Source organism: Haliotis asinina, chromosome 7 (assembly GCF_037392515.1).
Source record: "Haliotis asinina isolate JCU_RB_2024 chromosome 7, JCU_Hal_asi_v2, whole genome shotgun sequence".
Lineage (NCBI taxonomy): Eukaryota > Metazoa > Mollusca > Gastropoda > Lepetellida > Haliotidae > Haliotis > Haliotis asinina.
The window spans coordinates 13696068-13715777 of NC_090286.1; the positions used below are offsets into that span (position 1 = coordinate 13696068).

At 40.6% G+C, this 19710-nt stretch overlaps 1 protein-coding gene across 4 annotated transcripts; it reads left to right on the top strand.

The window, feature by feature from the left end:
* The first annotated feature begins 148 nt into the window (after window positions 1–148).
* LOC137291120 (tRNA:m(4)X modification enzyme TRM13 homolog) lies at window positions 149–19136 on the top strand. 4 transcript variants are annotated; one of them, XM_067822402.1, is made up of 14 exons: window positions 149–360; window positions 2922–2968; window positions 3332–3404; window positions 3772–3834; window positions 4414–4483; window positions 5054–5160; window positions 5582–5660; window positions 6526–6614; window positions 7017–7092; window positions 7435–7512; window positions 14631–14733; window positions 15570–15739; window positions 16614–16716; window positions 17129–19136. In XM_067822402.1, the coding sequence occupies exons 1-14, from the start codon at window positions 217–219 to the stop codon at window positions 17304–17306; spliced, it is 1380 nt and encodes a 459-aa protein (XP_067678503.1). In that variant the 5' UTR covers window positions 149–216; the 3' UTR covers window positions 17307–19136. The 4 variants fall into 4 exon arrangements, 2 of the variants coding, with proteins under 2 accessions (XP_067678503.1, XP_067678505.1); XR_010957246.1 differs by lacking the exons at window positions 16614–16716; window positions 17129–19136 and adding an exon at window positions 16342–16438 and having other exon boundaries at window positions 15570–15811; XR_010957247.1 differs by lacking the exons at window positions 16614–16716; window positions 17129–19136 and adding an exon at window positions 16358–16380 and having other exon boundaries at window positions 15570–15811.
* Window positions 19137–19710: the final 574 nt, after the last annotated feature.

Below are 19710 nucleotides of genomic sequence, written 5' to 3' on the forward strand. Positions count from 1 at the left end.
CTCCATATTTGGTGAATGGTAACTAATAAAATACTGATTGTATCAAATGATTTAGACCAAGACATTAATGCTTTATTTAGATATGTTTAACGAGTAATATAGAGGAATGAAAATTGCTGCGGAACTCATTTCCACTTTTCTTGTTTACTTCCGGATATTCCAAAGGGATTTCCCTCTTGCAGCTTTTCACTAAGGTCAAACATTTTTAGCTTGATAATGGAAGTTAAAAAACTTGACAGTTTACACAGTGTGCCTCCGGGTGGATGTTGTGCATTTTTCTTACAGAAGAAGAGGCGATTCTGCAAATTTAGACCGAACACGGGACAAAAATACTGTGCTGAGCACGCCTGTGTTATGGGGGTAAGCAAGAACTGAAGAAGACAGTTCGACATACGATATGCATTTGAAATACATATCCTATTGATAATGTTGAGAGGTGAATAATACTCAGTCCAACTTCTGAAAGAGGTTACTTAGGAAGTGTGTTGATGGTCACAACATCCGTGTAACTTGCTGAACATTGATTGTATCGGTTCAACGAGGAAGCCATTTAATTTGTTCCCAGGCGTAATGTAAATTCACGGACAACTATTTTCGCGCACCTATCACTTCCGGATTTACGCGGTCGCTACACATGAAAGTGTGACGTAAGATTTCATGTTTGTATACAAGAAGTCGTCTTCTTCTTCCTGCTGTCACGATTCGGAAATCACAAACTCCAAAGTAGTGTTTCTTATCCAGAGTTTTCCAGCAAATGTATTTTTACTCTTCTGGACTGATGCAAAAACATCAAGATGAGATTAAACTCTAAAAAATAGTTTTCATTCATGACATCACTGATCTGCCGGTCGTCTGTATTGGTTAATGGTAACGCTAAAAGGTCATGAGCCCAGAAGGTGAGGTGTTGTCTGGGAAAAATAACCTCGGAAGCTAAAGACAGACTCAATCCTTAAACTTTTCAACAAATTTTCATGAAGAGTTACCTAGTAAAAGCAATTAATATGACCTTTTTTGATCAAATGAATAAGGAACATATGCTTGTCTTTATTCAGTAAATGTCTCCAAAGGCATATTATTTTCATTCAAGATTACTTGAAAGCTTACTTGTTTAAATGCGTCTTTTTGAAATTCAATGCTACATTGGTATCAGTGAGTGAGTGAGTCAAGTTTTATGCCACACAATATTCCAGCTATATGGCGGCGGTCTGTAAATAATTGAGTCTGGACCAGTCAGTCCAGTGATCAACAACATGAGCATCGATCTGCACAATTGGGAACTGATGACATGTGTCAACGAACGAAGTCAGCAAGTCTAACCACCCGATCCCGTTAGTCGCCTCTTACGACAAGCATAGTCGCCATTTATGGCAAGCATGGGTTGCTGAAGGCCTATTCTACCCCGGGACCTTCACGGGTCTACATTTGTATAAGCTTTTGGCGTAAACTATTCACCATACTGTTTGTCCGGATTTTAGCTATCACGAATATTGATGTCCTTGCGCGCAATCGACTTTGATACTGTGGTGTTATGATGACTTCATCCCGCTACGATAGAGATGTGTCAGATGCTGAAATGTATGTTTTTATAAACATTTTATATTGATGAAGGTTTGTATAATTGTTGATTTGCATGTGCCTTGTTAATTCCGCATACAATGCCTACACGTGTTTTAGGTGCGCGAATATTGATATACGCGAGGCTACTTCTTTGATCCCTAGTTTTTCGTATCTAGTGTAATGATTGTTAGGTCAACATTAATTTTATACATGTGATACAGGCCAGCAAACAAATAAAGAAGTGCTTGAGTCCAAATTGCTAGTACTGTATAATGTCCCACACCTAGTCCCAATGAAATTATTTAAAGAGGGTAGGACAGAAAAAACACCTTGACAAAATCCCAAAACAAAAAATGTCAGCAAATTGTGCACAAAATCCATGTGTAAAAAATTACATATAATTTATTTTGAAAAAGATATTTTGACGTTAACTTCTTTGAGAGGCATGTTTAGAAGTTGGTGAATCAGATAAGGACAAAACTTTATGGATGAGCAACTTCTTTAACCAGCTGGAGCGACGTTTCGATACAGCTTCTTGTATCGTTGTCAAGCAAGTAAGATTTCTTCTCAAGGCAGGTCAAGGAGTTCATGGTTTGGATTGCCACGTCTATATGTAGACATCGGATAACTTCTTTGAGAGACATGTTTAGAAGTTGGTGAACTTGCTTGACAACGATACAAGAAGCTGTATCGAAACGTCGCTCCACCTGAATAAAGAAGTTGCTCGTCCTTAAAGTTTTGTCCTTATCTATTTTGACATTGTTCCTAAATAAATTATGGCTAATTAAATGACATCATACATCAAGTTTGAAGACTGGGGGTACACATTGCAGTAGGATGGGCTGTTGTCAATATTTCACAAGAAAGTGATGAGAATACCGAGCATACAGTAGTACATATTTAACAAGTAGTTTCTAAAATATTAATACAACACGGATCTTCTCCTTCATGTTTCGATATTGTATCTTCAGGGAGAAGTGATAACAGTTAAACAGATTGTTATGACGTCATTTTGGTCTTGACGTCACAGTACAACTGTATACAAATATTGTGACGCGTGATTGCCATGATGTCACATTGGTGGCTTGAATATTGACAGTAATAGAAGCATAAGAAAAACAGGTATAATTCAAATACATTGCAAAATACATTCAAATATATATAAGACTGTTATTTGTTCTCCATATAAGACTGTTATTTGTTCCCCAATAATAACATTGCTCATATTTTGTTAATTAATATATTGTTTCATCAGATTCTCTCTGCCTGGCAATGTAAGTAATAATTTTGTCATTGTGGACGCCGTGTCATGATTCTGCAGTCAAACCCTGTCTCATCATTGCTCATGTGAACCATTATTTCAGGTTCAGCTGGCAAGAAAAAGGATACCATGTCCTCTCGATTCAAAACAGTGAGTTATTTAAGTTTCAAAACATCATGACCTCATCATGCTAACATGCTGCTAACCATGCAGACGATGACATGTCTTGTGTTTTGAGGGCAGGTAATTTGAGATTGTGAGAAGCATGAGAAGTATTTGTAGATCATGGAAATGCAAGAACTAGAGATGTTCAGAGTGACCACATTGACCATTTGGTTATACCTTGATTTATGTATGGTCTCTTCAGTACAGAGGGTTTCTAAACCTGTATCAAGACGATTATGTAGACATTGCTAGCATTGAAAGAATATGTCAGTTTGCGATTTGCTAGAATGGGAAATTCTCTACCCTGACAAATATACAAAGTTGAACCTTGTTTTCACTCTGTTTCAGTACTTGTTATGAAGACAGTCTGGAAAAACACTTAAAGAGATGTAACAAGAGTGTTACAAAGAATACTGTTGAGGTGATTATACTATCCTGCAAGTAGGTCTGGCTAAAAATATTGATAATCAGATATATCAGCATGTCTGGTAGGACTGTATCCACAAGGTGTAATTCAAATGACAACAATGGTATAAATATAAAGGGTTAATTTATTCATTAATACATCAATACATACATGGGAACAACAGGACAAGATTTGTTAAGTGAGATGTGCAGGGATGAGCATCTAATGATGATAAATGTATAATTTGAGAGATAAACCTACTTTTGTGCTTTTCCAAATGAAGATCAAGAAGATCATTTCTACGGTTTCTAAATGCAGTTGTTTTATTATCTGGTAAATGGTAATGTTTGAATGACTATTTCTCTGCTGATACTGTTGTCAGTGTTACCATCAGCAGGGAATCAATGCTGGCAATGACGACGGAGACGCTGCCCCTGAACCCAAGGTTTGTTCTTTGTCTTATATGTCTATTCTCAGCCTTCTAACTACAACCAACCCATCAAAATGTTTGGCCTTTTGACAGAGGGCATTTATTGCAGGAAATGCATATGGAAAGTCTTGATGTAATCAAAATCGTTTAGTTCCTACTTTGTTGACAATTATGAGCTCCACAGATGAAAAAGAAAATTGCCTCCTGCATATGTCAGTGTTACAAATGTTTGGTATGTTTCTGAACATGATGGAAATATTGTCTTTAATTAGATGCTTCATGTCATTGTCAAATATCAGTATCTTTCATTGTGATGTTCTTACGTTTTTCACACTTGGTTTATTTTAGTGGTAATTTGGATAAATATTACTTAGTGATATAATGAAGTTCATGTATGTTTGACACTGTGGCATAACATGGAGTTTCATACATGTATGTAATGATCAAAGGGAAAGGGGTCTCCATTAGGAAAGTACCCAAGTATTTTCCAGTTAGACTGTAGATTGTTTATTGCAGATTACGGTGTAGATTGTTTATTGCAGGTTACAGTGTCGATTGTTTATTGCATATTACTGTGTAGATTGTTTATTGCAGGTTACGGTGTGCACAGTGAAGGATGAAGAACTGCAAAATCTGATTGACAGAGTGAATAAATTATACAATGGTAACAAGAAGATTTACATAATATCATCATTAGATGAGAAGTATCTGTTAGTAACTACCTGAATAAGTCAGTCAGTGTGACAGTGCATCTATAAAACTAAAAGCATGGATTCAAACCATAATCACAAGTTTTTGGTGAAATCCTCAAGGACGAAGCTCTGTGAACACAACCAAGTGTATCACCTTAGATTACTGTGACAGCCATGTGTTTTATTTATGGTAGGGAAATCCCAGGACTTTTCCCAAAATGTGGAAGTCGTGCGCCATTGTTAAAGTCATTTCAAGAATGCAGACTTGTGAAAAATGCATAAAGAGTTAAATTTGTCCCTAATACTGTCATGGACATCAGCTTTACACACAGCAATGGGACTGGTCTCTTGTCCAATAGACAAGATGTATAAACTTCTCATTACAAAATATCATGGATTGTATTTTCACAGCACTGATGAGACAGATTTAAAGCCTGTTCTGGAATAAAGTTCCTTAGAGTAAATGTCACTAAAATACTCTGACTATATAAATGACTGAATGTGGATGAAAGATATTCTATTGAATGATGTTCTATTAACAGAACACATACAGGACATTAAGTCCGACATCCTCAGCCACAGCTGTCTGAGGGAAGAGTTGGAGAATCCTTCATACGGCACACCAGCACTAAGGCATCGCAAACAGCAGGTATGCCTCATAACAATGCAATATGTAATTTTAGTACAGCATTTGACTAGGGCAAAGGCAGGTAACTCTAACCAGACCTCATTGATGTGACATGGACCCTTTATTGTCACTTTTATCTCAAGTAGTTGTGTTTGCTGATATTTATTTCAGTTTCATATGATTTTGCTGATTACAGAGTAAATATTTACTATTATCACCATAACAAGTACATGTAATCATTTTTGCCTGGGATTTTGGTCTGATTTTGATTTATTTGCTGTTTGCAGCAGCCAGAGGTATGGTATGCATTTCACAACGCCTAACATTCTCTATCCTAACTTCAAAGCAAATTAACCTCATTAGCTGTCATTGTTAAAGACCTTGTTCTGTGAATGATGAAGATAATCTGAAACTTTGGTTAAATATCTGGTTGTTGTTACAGGCCTCATTGGTTGGCCACCTAGACAAGCTGCAGCTGCTCAAAGATGGCGTCTGCTTTGTGGAGATGGGTGCAGGGAAAGGTACGTTGAGAGGGCACTATATTGACTATTGTTCATTTCAAGTTTAGCTTTTAACAGTTTAGTGTGCATTCTGACATCTAAGTATAGAAATTCCAAATTATCATTGAATGAAATAAGACTTGTCTGAGTACCCAAGGTGGGCTAGATTTCTGATGGATAGTCCAAACTTTTAACTGCTAGCTTGTCCGGTGGTTTGGTAAGATGTGTAGATGTTCCATACATCTGAGTAAATTTAACATATGTTGGTGTCTGGTATCTTAAATTCTTTCTGGGCTGGTACATCTGAGTAAATTTAACATATGTTGGTGTCTGGTATCTTTGATCCTTTTTGGGCTGGTACATCTGAGTAAATTTAGCGTATGTTGGTGTCTGGTATCTTTAATCCTTTTTGGGCTGGTACATCTGAGTAAATTTAACATAATGTTGGTGTCTGGTATCTTTAATCCTTTTTGGGCTGGTACATCTGAGTAAATTTAACATATGTTGGTGTCTGGTATCTTTAATCCTTTCAGGGCTGGTAACATTTTGAAGTCACCAGTGTTGATGTCTGGGTGGGGTTTTGGCTTATTTCATGCACTGAAATTATATGTCTATTTTTAAAATGCAATCTTAAATGGAGATGATTGCTTTGAAAGGGCTTTGTCCAGAAACTGAAATTAAGACTTAAGTCCATAAATTTAGCTTGTGGTAAAATAAGTGAAGTTGCTTGGCAGTCCTTGGAATGATGGTAGACATGTTATCAGAATTTGTTACATTACTGCTCACTTGGGATTGTAATCTTATCAAAATCTTTTTTTTTTTTATTATGTTAATGTGAAAGTAGAAATATTTCCCGATTGAGCACTGTTTGATGTTCCACATGCAGGTCAGCTGTCTCACTGGGTGCAGAGAGCAGTGGAAAAGTGTAATAAAGTCTCCTTTGTGTTGGTGGACAAAGGCACGATCCGATACAAAGTAAGTACATGGATATGTTGGCAGTCAAATAGTCTATCAGACAGATGATTAAACAAATTTATCAAAAAAAGTCAATGGCAAGTCTACATTTCCACAAATTCAGTCTGAAAAAGAAGAAAGTTGCTTCTTTACATTTTATGAATATTTTAAATATTGTGTATATGTAGTATTGTGCATTAATACAAACAATTGAGAAGGTTTTATATGACCTTTTGAAGAAGACTGACCCTCGAGGGACTACATGTACAATGCAAATGTTTAATTGTTATTAAAATGTTCCATAGTTGTATGATTTGCAAATGTATTAATACCGTGACCATGAAATACATGAAATAATACATCAACTGATCTGTAACAGAAAACTAATTTAAAATATACAATTTAAATTCAAACATTTTTCAGCTTGACAACCAGCACCGAGAAGAACAAGGACCCAAGTTCGAGAGACTCAGGATAGACATTGAACACCTAAATTTGGGTGAGTCTTGTTGTTGGATGACTTGTTGGGTTTTCTGCAAGAAGCATGTGACCATAGCCATAGGAGCAGAAACAATATAAGGAGACCTCTAAAGAATATTTTACTCATTGCATCAACATCAATATTGATAACATCAAGAATCAGTAACACTGGTACACTTTGATACATGTGCCAACAGAAGATTATGTGTCCACGATTCATTGACAAGTATGTGTCTTGTTTTCACTGTTTGTCTACCTCTATTTCCAAGGTCTGCAAAGGGGAGTAATTCAGAGAATGTGCGCTATATGCATATCTCTAGTAAGTTTCCCAATTTTACCAAGTAGGTTTTGTTTGTTTCAGGGAAGTACAACACAATCTCAGCAGATGACCACCGTCCAGTGGTTGCCATGGGGAAACACTTGTGTGGTGCAGCTACAGGTATAACCTGCAGTACATTTAATCTACTGCCCCAAAACAATATGTACCTCTCTGATCCGCTATAGGAAGTGAGTGAGTGAGGTTAGGTTTACACCACTTTCAGCAATATTCCAGCTATATGGCATCGGTCTGTAAATAATCAAGTCTCGGCCAGACAATCCAGTGATCAACCGCAGCAGCACTGATCTGCACAATTTTGAACCAATGGCAAATGTCAACCAAGTTAGCGAACCTGCCCACTCGATCCCGTTAGTCGCCTCTTATGACAAGCACTACAGGAAGTCATGTCAGCTGAACTGTCCAGTCACTTACTACAGAGGTTTCAGGGTGTAAAGAGTAAGGACAGTTGTAAAATGTGGTGAATAGTTCCTGTACTTTTTTGTTTCTGATCACCTTGGCATCTATGCCAATGCAGGAATTCTTCTAAAGAAATTATTGTGTTGTGTGTGGTGTTGCATGTATTCTTTCACTGAAATCAATCTTTTGAAATATAATTGGTAAAGAAATTAATACCATCTGCTTTAGAAAGCTGGCATCTGAATGGCTCAAAAACTCACCCATCCTTCATTTTGACTTCAGTGTTCACTCACTTATGTATGACCTTCAGTGGAGGTGATCTTCAGATCTGCACAAAGTATGGGAGTAATATGCTGAAGTGAAAGATCTGATCAGTTGAAGTGACAAAGTTTGTGTCTGTTGTAAATATATGATTAGGACCTTGTTTTAGTCATAAGCATATATTTATTACTCAACCCCACTGTTAAATAATTTTACAAAGTTATTACACATTGCGTAATAACATCACATGATGCTGTACGTATGATGTCTCAGTGTCACAGTGTCACAGTGTCATAGTGTCACAGTGTCACAGTGTCACAGTGTCATAGTGTCACAGTGTCATAGTGTCACAGTGTCACAGTGTCATGTTTATAGTAATGCTAACACCTCTGTCACAATGGTATTAGACCTTGCTTGACTCGCGGAAAGCTGAGTGTCACCACACTTATTGCATTCTAAGTAAAGAACTACTTTGCTCGATATTATTTTGCTAATGTTGGGTGAGTAGCAAATGAATTACTAAACTATGTCCCATGTAACACCATATTTATGAAAGTCGTGAATTGTATCGGTATCTAACTCGCTTTCACTCGTTTCATAAATATGGTATTACATGGGACATAGTTAAGTATTCTCTATATTTTTTACTTACCTTACCATAGGTCTATAGCATATTACCTCAAGCTTCGCTTAGTAGGAGATCTGACAGAGTTGAATTGCTATTCAATCTTGAATGGCTACCTCAAATTCGACGATTGTAATGATGCGGAAGTATCTGGATCTCCCCACTGTACATGTGCGAGAACTTCACTTTCACTTCAAGCATCATCTTGTCTAGACGTGTTTGAGTTGCTACCTTTTTTCAGCTAATAAGGTTTTATTTACAACACTTTTGCACTGATTCCTTTTACAGGTTCTTGGTGTTTGGGAAGGTAATATTTTTCAATCTTCGTATCGATTATAACATATAATTCGTTATCGTACACTTGTTGGCACTTTTCGCATAGGAAGCAGGTGCCGAAGCACAAGTTGGGCGTATCTAAGGATGTGGATGAAGAGCAGTATTTTTTCCCCGATTATGAGGAAGAACCCGCTCACATAGAGGAGGAAGAAGGCTTGTACTTGCCGCTTTCTGCAATGTATGATTGGATCGCTGACAGACTCCCAGATTGCCCTTCCCTGGCATCAGGTGTGGACAGCCCCAGGGCTATCAGAGTTAATCCAGAGTTGATGATTCTGCCAAATCCTGCTTGAATGAGAACTTTGCCAAGTTGTTGTTAAATTCCACGATTAGGGGACCCAGGTTGAAGAAGCAGGACAATAAAGTTCACAGTCTTGATTTTACGGACTCAGGGGATGAGACCATTAAGAAACTATCCTCCAACTCCTCATATAAAGTACAGGATTCCAGAATGCAAGCGACTAATTCGGAGTTGCAGCAAATCCTGAAGCCACTAGCATCAACAACGTCAGTGACAGCTGTTGATTTGACTGAAGTTAACGAGTCCTGGTTTTTGTTGTCGTTATTCCTATGGCAGGGCAAGGTGCTTCATGACCTGTTGTAGCATTAGCTATGACGACAGTGGTGTGTAGGATGGGGTTTTTAGACGCATTTTCGTAGCAGGAGGAGTTCAAGCGGCGTCTTATAAGAACTCCCTTTTCCTCAGAGACCCTCTTCGGAAATGCTATCCCAGAGGTTTATAAGGAGCATGCAGAGCTAACTAACACTGAGGTGTCGTCAGCATTTGCCTATCTTTTGCCTTTCGTGACAGAGCTGGAACTCGCGGCAAGGGGAAGAAGCGCAATGCCGATGACGAAATCTGTCAGATCCGCTTTTACCAGAGGTCACGGCCAGGGCAACGTGGCAGCCAATCATCGCAAGCCTTCAGACACAACCAGGGACGCCCCCGCCACCCCCGGCAGGGGAAAGGGGAAGCGTCCCTGTTCAAGACGTTGAGGGTGTTACCTGTCACGACTCCCGCCCCCAGCCATGCCAGTTTTCCCTACACCTGTAGGCAGGAGACTGGGCATCTTTTGGAGGAACTAGTCCATCCTCGAAGATCCTTATGTTATCAGAACCTAAAGAAGAGGTACAAACTACCGGTCATACAACCTCCACCCCTGACATCTCAGCCGTCACCACGGGTGTATCCAGAGATGAAGTGCCAGTTGCTGGCAGACATTGTTGAGGTGTTACTGGGGAAGTGTTGGACCCACAACTCTCGCCAGGGTTCTACTGTCCGATCTTCCTCATTCCCAAAAAGGACTCTGACAAGTTACACATGATCCACAACATGGCAGTGTTCAACAATTGCTATTTCATCGAGCCTCCTCACTTCAAGATGGCGTCTCTGGAACTGTTGCATCTCAAGTTGGTCCTGGAAACATGGCTGTGCAGTCTCGACATACAGGATGCGTTCCTGCACGTCCCCATCTACCCGGCTCACAGGAAGTTTCTGAGGTTTGTGTTCGACGGTCAACATTACTAGTGGCGGTTCCTGCCGTTTGGCATTTCCACGACCCAGTGGCTATTTATACCAGAATCACGACGCCCATCAGTCGGTTTCTTCATCTCAGGCAGATAGATTTCGACCCATACATAGACGATTGCCTTCTCAACCAGTTCGAACTTCAGTTGCTACGCAGACAGCTAGACTTTGCCATCTGTCTCCTGGAGCAGCAGTTGCACCCCACGCAGGAATTAGTGTTTATCTGGGGCCTATTCCAGGCACAGTACGACCGGGTTCGGATCCCTCTCGACCGATGGGAGAAGATTTCCCGGTTCGTAGCGAAGGGACTGTCAGAGCTGTTGCTTCTCAGGGAGTGGCTTTCTCTTTTGGGCCTACTGATGTCGGCGCAGGACTTAACACGCAGAGGGCGTCTGATGCTACGACCATTACAGAGGTACATACAGGCAGACGATGTTATGACACGGCTGTTGCTTCCGGTACATCTGCACCAATGGTGGTGGACGATCAAGTTGAACATCTGCGACAGTGTTTGTTTGACCGAGTTTGTGCAGGACCAGGAACTATTTGTCGACGCATCACTCCAGGGCTGGGGTACGCATCTCAACAATCAGACAACCTGGGGGCTCTGGTCCGATTTAGAAGCAGGGTGGCACATCAACAATCCCGAGCTGGAGGCAGTTGTTCTAGGTGTAGACCACTGGGCACCGCTACTACGCTACACCAACCTGTTGATTGTTTCAGATAACACAGCTGTCATATGGCTGATTTTGAGACAGGGGACAACCAGGTTCAAGTCCCTACTGGATCAGATGTTCCACTTAGCCAGCATTCTCGATGCAAACGGCATCGAGGCCAGAGCTCGCCATATCCCAGGTTGCAGGAACGTCCTAACTGATGCGCTTTCCCAACCAGGGAAGCCGTCCCCGACCGAGTGGATGCTTCATCCAGGCTCATATGTCAGGATCACAGGCGCTCACTGATAGACCTATTTGCCATGAGGTTCAACGCTCAGCTTCCAGTGTACGCATCTCCGATACCAGACCCTGCAGCTTGGGTGGCTGACGCTTTGTCAATGTCATGGGAGGGACTGGATGCCTATGCCTTCCCTCTGCCAGTGCTAGTGCCACCAGTAGTGGCGAAACTCAAGCTCACGGTTAGGATCTGTCTGCTTTTGGTCGTGCCCTAGTGGCCAGTGAGGACGTGGTTCCCAGAGTTGTGCCACCTTGCAGGAAAAGATCCGTTCCGGCTTTCAGAGAGGGACCAGTTGCTACGGCATCCCCACAGTCGGACACTGCACCCAGATCCAGCGCGGTTTTATCTATGTGCCTGGACCATCTGCAAAGGACTTTGAGGGCCAAGGGGTACTCATCTCAAGTGGCGAAGATCATTAAGCGGACTCACAAAGCTTCCACTCAGTCACTCTGTGATGACAAGTGATCTACATTTGAGAAGTTCTGTGCCCAGAAGTCGCAGGACCCGTTGTTAGCGTCAACCCAGTTCCTGGCGGAGTTTATATGTTATTTACGGTTCAATACCATTGGGACTTACCGGTGTGTTAGCTGTCAGAGGAGATAGAAAAGTCTTGAAGATCCCGGAACTGGTTTCTATATGGAAGGTATTCAAGCTGGAGGACCAAAAGGTTAAGTTCTGTCCGCCTGCGTGGGACCTGAACATCGTGCTACAGCACTTGAGAGGTCTCCCCTGAGAGCCGCTGGACAGGGCATCGTTTGACAACTTAACGTGGTTGATGGTGTTTCTGTTGGTGCTAGCTACAGTGGCGAGAGTTAAAGGTCACATGCAACGTAAAACACAACTTTGCAGATTCTGGTACCTTTCGGTATGAACTTACCGAAACAAATCATCAAAAATGCCAATTCAACCTATAAAGTTGAAAAAAAAACGCGATGAAAAAAAAGCTCGCGAAATCGGAGCTCAAACGTTTCACTAAATTCCCCCCAGCGCTGGGGGAAAAACTGGTTTCAATGGCTGTGCTGCGCTGCGTCCATAACGCATGCGCAGTGAATAGGTTCGCGGAGCTTGAAACAGTATGCATGCCCAGCGTCTGAGGTCGTGAGCAGTAGTCTAATCTTGGTTGTGTACACAAACAAGTAAATAATCTACTTGTTACGTAAAAAAAACATTGATTGTGGTAAGCAGTCTGTCACAAAGAAAGCTCTGTGTCTGGTTTATTCACACCTATATGTCTGCCTGCCTGTCGGCTAAAGACAACATGCAGTACACAGCTTCAATCATTGACCACATGCAATTTGAACTTAACACCTATCAGAGTTTATGACATAAAGAAAATAAGTTGATTTATGACTCGTGCACCCGAGTCCCGTGTCTGCCACATTATGTAATTAGGCACGTGTGATACACATGACATGTTTTTATGTCTGTGGATTGCAAACAAACTTCATTCACTTTTTTCGGAAGACTGGATCTGACGGAAACTGGTGCAAACTCTTGTCAGTTCCAAGTCCTGCCTTGTACTTGGACGAATGACAGATTCCAGCCACGCAGTAGTTTACCATCTCTACTGACATGATTTTTGATTGGATCGAGTGCAAATTCAGAGAACATGTATTTTCAAAACCCAACATCTCTATATACATTCTCCATGGATAACGACTTGTTTTAGTCAGTATACTTTTGTTTGACAACAGTATATGAATCCATACTGAAACGACGCATCAAGTACACAAAAAGAAGTTGTTATCCATAAAGAATCTTACTTTCTTGTGACTCGCTATACTTCTAAAATGTCCATCAAACAGATCATCTGTCTGTACACACAATGAACCCTCAGCAGATCAGCAAATGAAACAGCCAATCGGAATCCGTCATTACACTTGAGTGCACATCCAGGTGCTAAGACTGGGTTCGGTCTCCTGAGGGCTTCGTTTCGGGGGAAGTAAGCCCAAGTACAAAATATTGCACTTTTGAATCGCGATTGTACGGTTATAATTTTGTTTACTTGTATTTTTAAAAGTAGCCATGTATATTATATGTCATGAATAAGTGATAAATGTGTTTTAATTATGTTTGATTTTTTGGTTGCATGTGACCTTTAATGAAATTCACGCACTGGATGTGACTAGGGTCTGGCTTGAACAGACCAAACATGGGGCTGTACACTTGGGCCTTCTCTGGGATTTCCTGGCAAAGAACCAGCTGCCAGGTCAGCCAGACCACTCTCTTACTGCCATCATCAGACCAGAGGATCGGGAAGAGCAGTTACTCTGTCCGGTGCTGGCCCTCAAATTATGTATCAGGAGGTCCTCTCCTCTTTGGGGAACTAGGAAGAGGTTCTACAGGACAAATATTTATGGATAGCAACTTCTTGAGTTTATTTTCATGATGTTTTGGGGCTTATCTTAGCCCCCTCATCAGATTGAGCTGAACTGAACAGCTGTGGAAGATGTGGAGGGGCTGCAGTCTTTCAGACCATTGGTGTTGCACAGCAACTCACGCATCCGTCCGCCCTATAAGGTACGATCTTACTTACCTTGGTCTCTAGGGTCACCGGACTCTTCGGACTGAGAAGTAAAAGTGAAGTTCTCATGGAGTCTGTGCGCATGCACAGTGGGGAGATCCAGATACTTTCTTATCGTTACAGTCGTTGAATTCGAGGTAGCCATTCAAGATTGAATTGCAATTCAACTCCGTCAGATCTCCTACTAAGCGAAGCATGAGGTAATATGCTATAGACCTATGTTAAGGTATTTAAATATCTAAAATATTTAGATTTTAACAATTATATAAAGATACGGGCATTTGATTAATGTTGTAGTCATTTTTTTAATCAGTACATCAGATTCCACGTTTAGGCAAACATTTGTAATTTTGCTGTTAATAGCCATGATTTATCACTCCTGTTTAATAATGAAAAGTAATATATGAATACAATGGTTGCCATAGCAGCAAGATGTTCTTTTCATGTTCTTTACTTGACGAAAAGTAGTGCAAACATTATTCCGTCAGGTGATCTTATTAATTTTTTAAACCAAGATAAGATGTTGTATGATCATCTTTTTTCAATATATCAATTTTATGGGTTAAAGTGTTTATTTTCTGATACTTTGCTAGATCTAGCTTTGAGATGCCTACTAGAAACACTTCCCAAGTCCGATGACAACAAAACCTGTGAACAGTCTCCTTCCAAGAAACCCAGAAAAGAACATAAACGCAGGTAGGCATTGAAAAAAGCAGTCACACCAGACACAGTGTTCCTTTTATCAACGAGTGCAGATTATTATACTTATAAGTAAAATGTTGTTGCCTGGCAACAACAAGAGAACTTCCCCCGTATCCCATATGGCCTTATTGTGTGTCATTGACTAACCACCTGGAACTTGCTCATCATCTACTGTTTGAGTGTCTGTTGTTTACAAGAGGACAGGGCTCAGAATGGACATGCTGTGTTAGCGCTTTGACCTTTACATGAATGGCAACTCACTAGTAGATGATTTTTATGAATGATTTAAGTTTAGTGCTTTAGTGACTATGTTAAAGTGTTCCTCAGTGCTTTGTAGTCATGGGTAAATGCAAGAATTTCAATTGATTTGATATCTCTATATTTTGAATACTTGTTTAGTCCAGACCAATTTTAATTCTTTTGTTATGGATCCACTGCTCATATTTTTTCAAGAATAAGAAAAAAGGTATAAAAATAGTTTCCCTGCTCAAAAAATAGTATCCTAATTTTAATATATTCAGCTATGTGACTTTAAGTACTCAGGGCAGTTTGTTGGACACTAAAACAGCTGTATCTGTTCTCGGAGACTTTAAACTGAATATCTAACAACAAACGATATTTATGTTAAAAATTAATTTTTTGAGCACCTCAGCAAGCTTCAACTTGGACAATGCCTTTGAAAAACTCATATGAGTCATATGGTGATTTGTGTTTTCTGAGGACAAAAATCCATAAAACAAGTAATAAAATTGTTCTTATGGTTGTAAATCAGACTATAATTATAGTTTCCTATATTATATGATTTACTGAGTTACTTCCTTCCTCACCAGATTACCCTCAGGTGTAGTGATAGCTCTGTGCTGTCACCACAGATGTACCTGGAAAGCATATGTCGGCAAAGAGTTCATGAAGCATTGTGGGATATCAGCCCGAGACTTCCAGCTCCTGAGTAGCATGAGCAGCTGGGCCACCTGTACATGGAAGGGCTGGAGGAAGACAGGTAGGTGGAGGGGGGTGTAGGGCTGGAGGAAGACAGGTAGGTGGAGGGGGGTGTAGGGCTGGAGGAAGACAGGTAGGTGGCGAGGTGTAGGGCTCAAGGAGGACAGGTAGGTGGAGTAGGGTGTAGGACTGGAAGAAGACAGGTAGGTGGCTGGGTGTAAGGCTTTAGGAAGACAGGTAGGTGACTGGGTGTAGGGCTCAAGGAAGACAGGTAGGTGGCTGGGTGTAGGGCTCAAGGAAGACAGGTAGGTGGCTGGGTGTAGGGCTCAAGGAAGACAGGTAGGTGGTTGGGTGTAGTGCTCAAGGAAGACAGGTATGTGGCTGGGTGTAGGGCTCAAGGAAGACAGGTATGTGGCTGGGTGTAGGGCTCAAGGAAGACAGGTATGTGGCTGGGTGTAGGGCTCAAGGAAGACAGGTAGGTGGCTGGGTGTAGGGCTCAAGGAAGACAGGTAGGTGGTTGGGTGTAGTGCTCAAGGAAGACAGGTAGGTGGCTGGGTGTAGGGCTCAAGGAAGACAGGTATGTGGCTGGGTGTAGGGCTCAAGGAAGACAGGTATGTGGCTGGGTGTAGGACTCAAGGAAGACAGGTAGGTGGTTGGGTGTAGTGCTCAAGGAAGACAGGTATGTGGCTGGGTGTAGGGCTGGAGGAAGACAGGTAGGTGACTGGGTGTAGTGCTGGAGTAGGACAGGTGTAGTACTGGAGGAAGACAGGTAGGTTGTGACTAGGGCTGGAGGACAACAGACTGGTGGCATCAGTATTTTATTGTATTAACTGTGTTTATATGTCATATTTTGAAATATCGCTGAAAGCTACATGACTTAACCCCACACAGTCTGACGTTTTGTCCATGTACTTCACCCATTTGATTTTCTCCAGGAATCAAGCAGCGAGAGCAGAAGGACAGGGCTGAGGAGGAGGTGGAAGAAAGCACTGCAGACGAGCATGATATAGAGGCATCAGACATCAACAGTGCTCAGACGTAAGTGTTGCTTAACATGTTTTGTTGTACTAAATTTGTCTAAATTAAAAAGTGTATGTTATTTAGAACATAATATTAGACCGACCAATATTCCTATTCTCAGCCTGTAAATAATCAAGACAGGCTGATGTGAAGTCCAGAGAGGGAAGTGTTTGACAGCAAGATTAATGCTCCATTACATTCATACTACATTAGCTGTGATTTACACAAAGTATTAATAATTGATGGGACTACCCACTTGTGAAAAATGGAAAAGGAAGTGTGCATAATATATTTCAGAAGTGTCTCTAGCAGGTCATGATTGAATGAGAAGCATCTATAGCAGATCTTGAATAAGTCAGGAACAGATTAACATGTAATAAACAAGTACCAGGTCCCACTGAATGGTCAAAGAGTGTTTTTGTCCTTCCAGGTCTGGTTTGAAGCTGAGTGAGACTGAGAGAGAGGAAATTGGGCGAAGGTGCAAGCGCCTCATTGACTACGGCCGCATCAAATATCTCCAACATCATCACATGGACAGCAAGCTACGGGAATATATCGACCATCACCTCACACCAGAAAACATTGTCCTGATTGCTAAACCTTTCTAAAACTCATTTCTTTGATATACCATACAAAATTTCATAAATCTGTCCTTTTGTTAACAAAGAAGTGTAATTTATCACAAATATATCTGTTTATGATGTATGATATGGTTAGGCCATTTTGGATGTCTGAAGGGTTCCCTGTTCGGAGGTGCAGTAACCTAACTCAGCACTGCTCCCTATGATGTTGCCTTAGGAAGTCAGTCATGATTTTTTCGGCCATTACATCATGATGCATGTGCAGTTGAGCACTGTTGTATTGTGATAACTTGACATCTTATTTGTCTCGATGTAGCATCTTGGCCATGGCAAGTCCATAATAACTTATCATTATTCAAGCTCTGTTTAAATCAATACAGATGTCTTGATATAATTTCATGGTCCCAAGAACCATTTTGATTCAATATTTGCAAGAAACTCAATATTCAGCTACTTTTCATTGGAAGTATCTCTCTGAACTGAGTTTGTTTCCACATGTGTACATTAACCAAAGGGATGCAGTAAACTAAACTAATTATGGCTATTAGAGTTGAAGGTGTCACTTGTTTGTTGTTAAAAATTAGGATTAATTAAGATGGAAATATTTAAGAAGCACATGTACTCACTGTTACGACTAAACACAACTGATAACAGAGGGTTTTATGTAATCACGTAACTAACATGTCATTGTTGAAATTGACTTTATATTTTGTTTTCTTTCATAATGGTATGTGATGATATGCCCTGGTCAGATGTCTTGAAATTCGGATAACTCAATATTTCTTCTTGGTCCCATGAATTTCGAGACAACAGTGCCCGACTGTACTTCCATGAAGCTTATAATGTGAAGTACAAATAGGATGGGCTGTCTTTTAAGAATACTCAGCGGGATAGTTCATAGCTATGTGGGACAAGTCAGAATGAAGGTTTTGCATCAGGGGCACCTGGGAGATAAGGTTTCTGCAGCTACACGTGTACCAGTCAGTGTCGTTGGTATCAGATGTATTTACTCTAGCTTGTGTTGAATGTTGCTGCCATGAACAAAGGTGTGATATATATATGTATATGTGTGAAACCTTCTACCAGCAGGTGTCCTTCTTACAGAAAGCATTATCATTGTTTTATCACTGGTCTTGCCTGATTTCATTTTGTAGAAAAGCAATTGCTTGATTGAATAGGTTTCTCCCATTACTTAAAGAATACCTTTCTAATGGTAAGTCCGCTCATTCCATGATCACAGTCTAAGTTTGAATGTATCGTTTTACATATTGTGGACGCCATTTACTGTTTTGAGTAAAACCAGAATATATTATTGGGTTGTTTCTTTTCTTCCGTGCTGGGGACGGTGGGGTAACTTAGTAGTTAAGGCTTTGGTTCATCACCCCAAGACACGGGTTTGATTCCCCACATGGGTACAATATGTGAAGCCCATTTCTGGTGTCATCTGCCATGGTATTGCTGGAATATTGCAAAAAGCAGTGTAAAACCTTCCTCGCACTATCAACCCTGCTTGCTGCCTCTCGTGATTTTATACCTCAATGATTTCATTTCCCCTTACAGATGCAGAAAATTGCTATGTATTTCCGTGTGTGTTTACCTGATGTAATGCACAATTACATAGTTGGTCAATACAGGTTAAGGACAAAGGAGTGACCATTTGAGTGGTTACACTTCGCATGCACTTTCATGTAAACATTTTTAACAATGGGCACAAATATATAATCCTCTGCTGTCTACCGTGTTAATTCCATCCATTCTTGAGAGGTCTTATTTTAAAGTTTATTTTTGCCTTTGCTAAAAACTGTGTTTTTTGTTGAGTTTTTAAATAGAAAGAATAAACATGAATGCTTACTGCTATGAGATATCATTGTTTTTTTTAACTTGCATTTCTTTTGCTGGTCAGTATATTAACCTCAGGTGTATAGATGATACTGGGTAGGGATATACTGTCTTGCTAGTTTGTTATGTGTGCTGTGTGGTCAAACTGTCTCAGCTGGAAATACATGTTTTCATTGTCAATAAAAATACAACTTTGATGGAGTGTGTTCTGGGAATGGAATGAGTGAGGGTGTTGGGTTTTACGGAGCACTCAGCAATATTCCAGCTATATGGCTGCGGTCAGTGAAGAATCGAGTGATCCAGTGATCAACAGAATGAGCGTCGATCTGTGCAGTTTGGAACTGAGGACGTGTCAACCAAGTCAGCAAGCCGGGTCACTCAATCCTGTTAGTCTTATGACAAGCATCATCGTCTTTTATGGATAGTATGGTTTGCTGAAGGTCTATTCTATCCCAGTTCTTCACCGGCATTCTGGGAATGGAGTGAATGAGGTTGTTGAAGTTTACACAGTAAACAGTATTGTATCACAGACTGGTAAAGTGGGACAACCTGTTGGTGGAAACCCATGGACTTGGTTTGGAGCAGACAAACC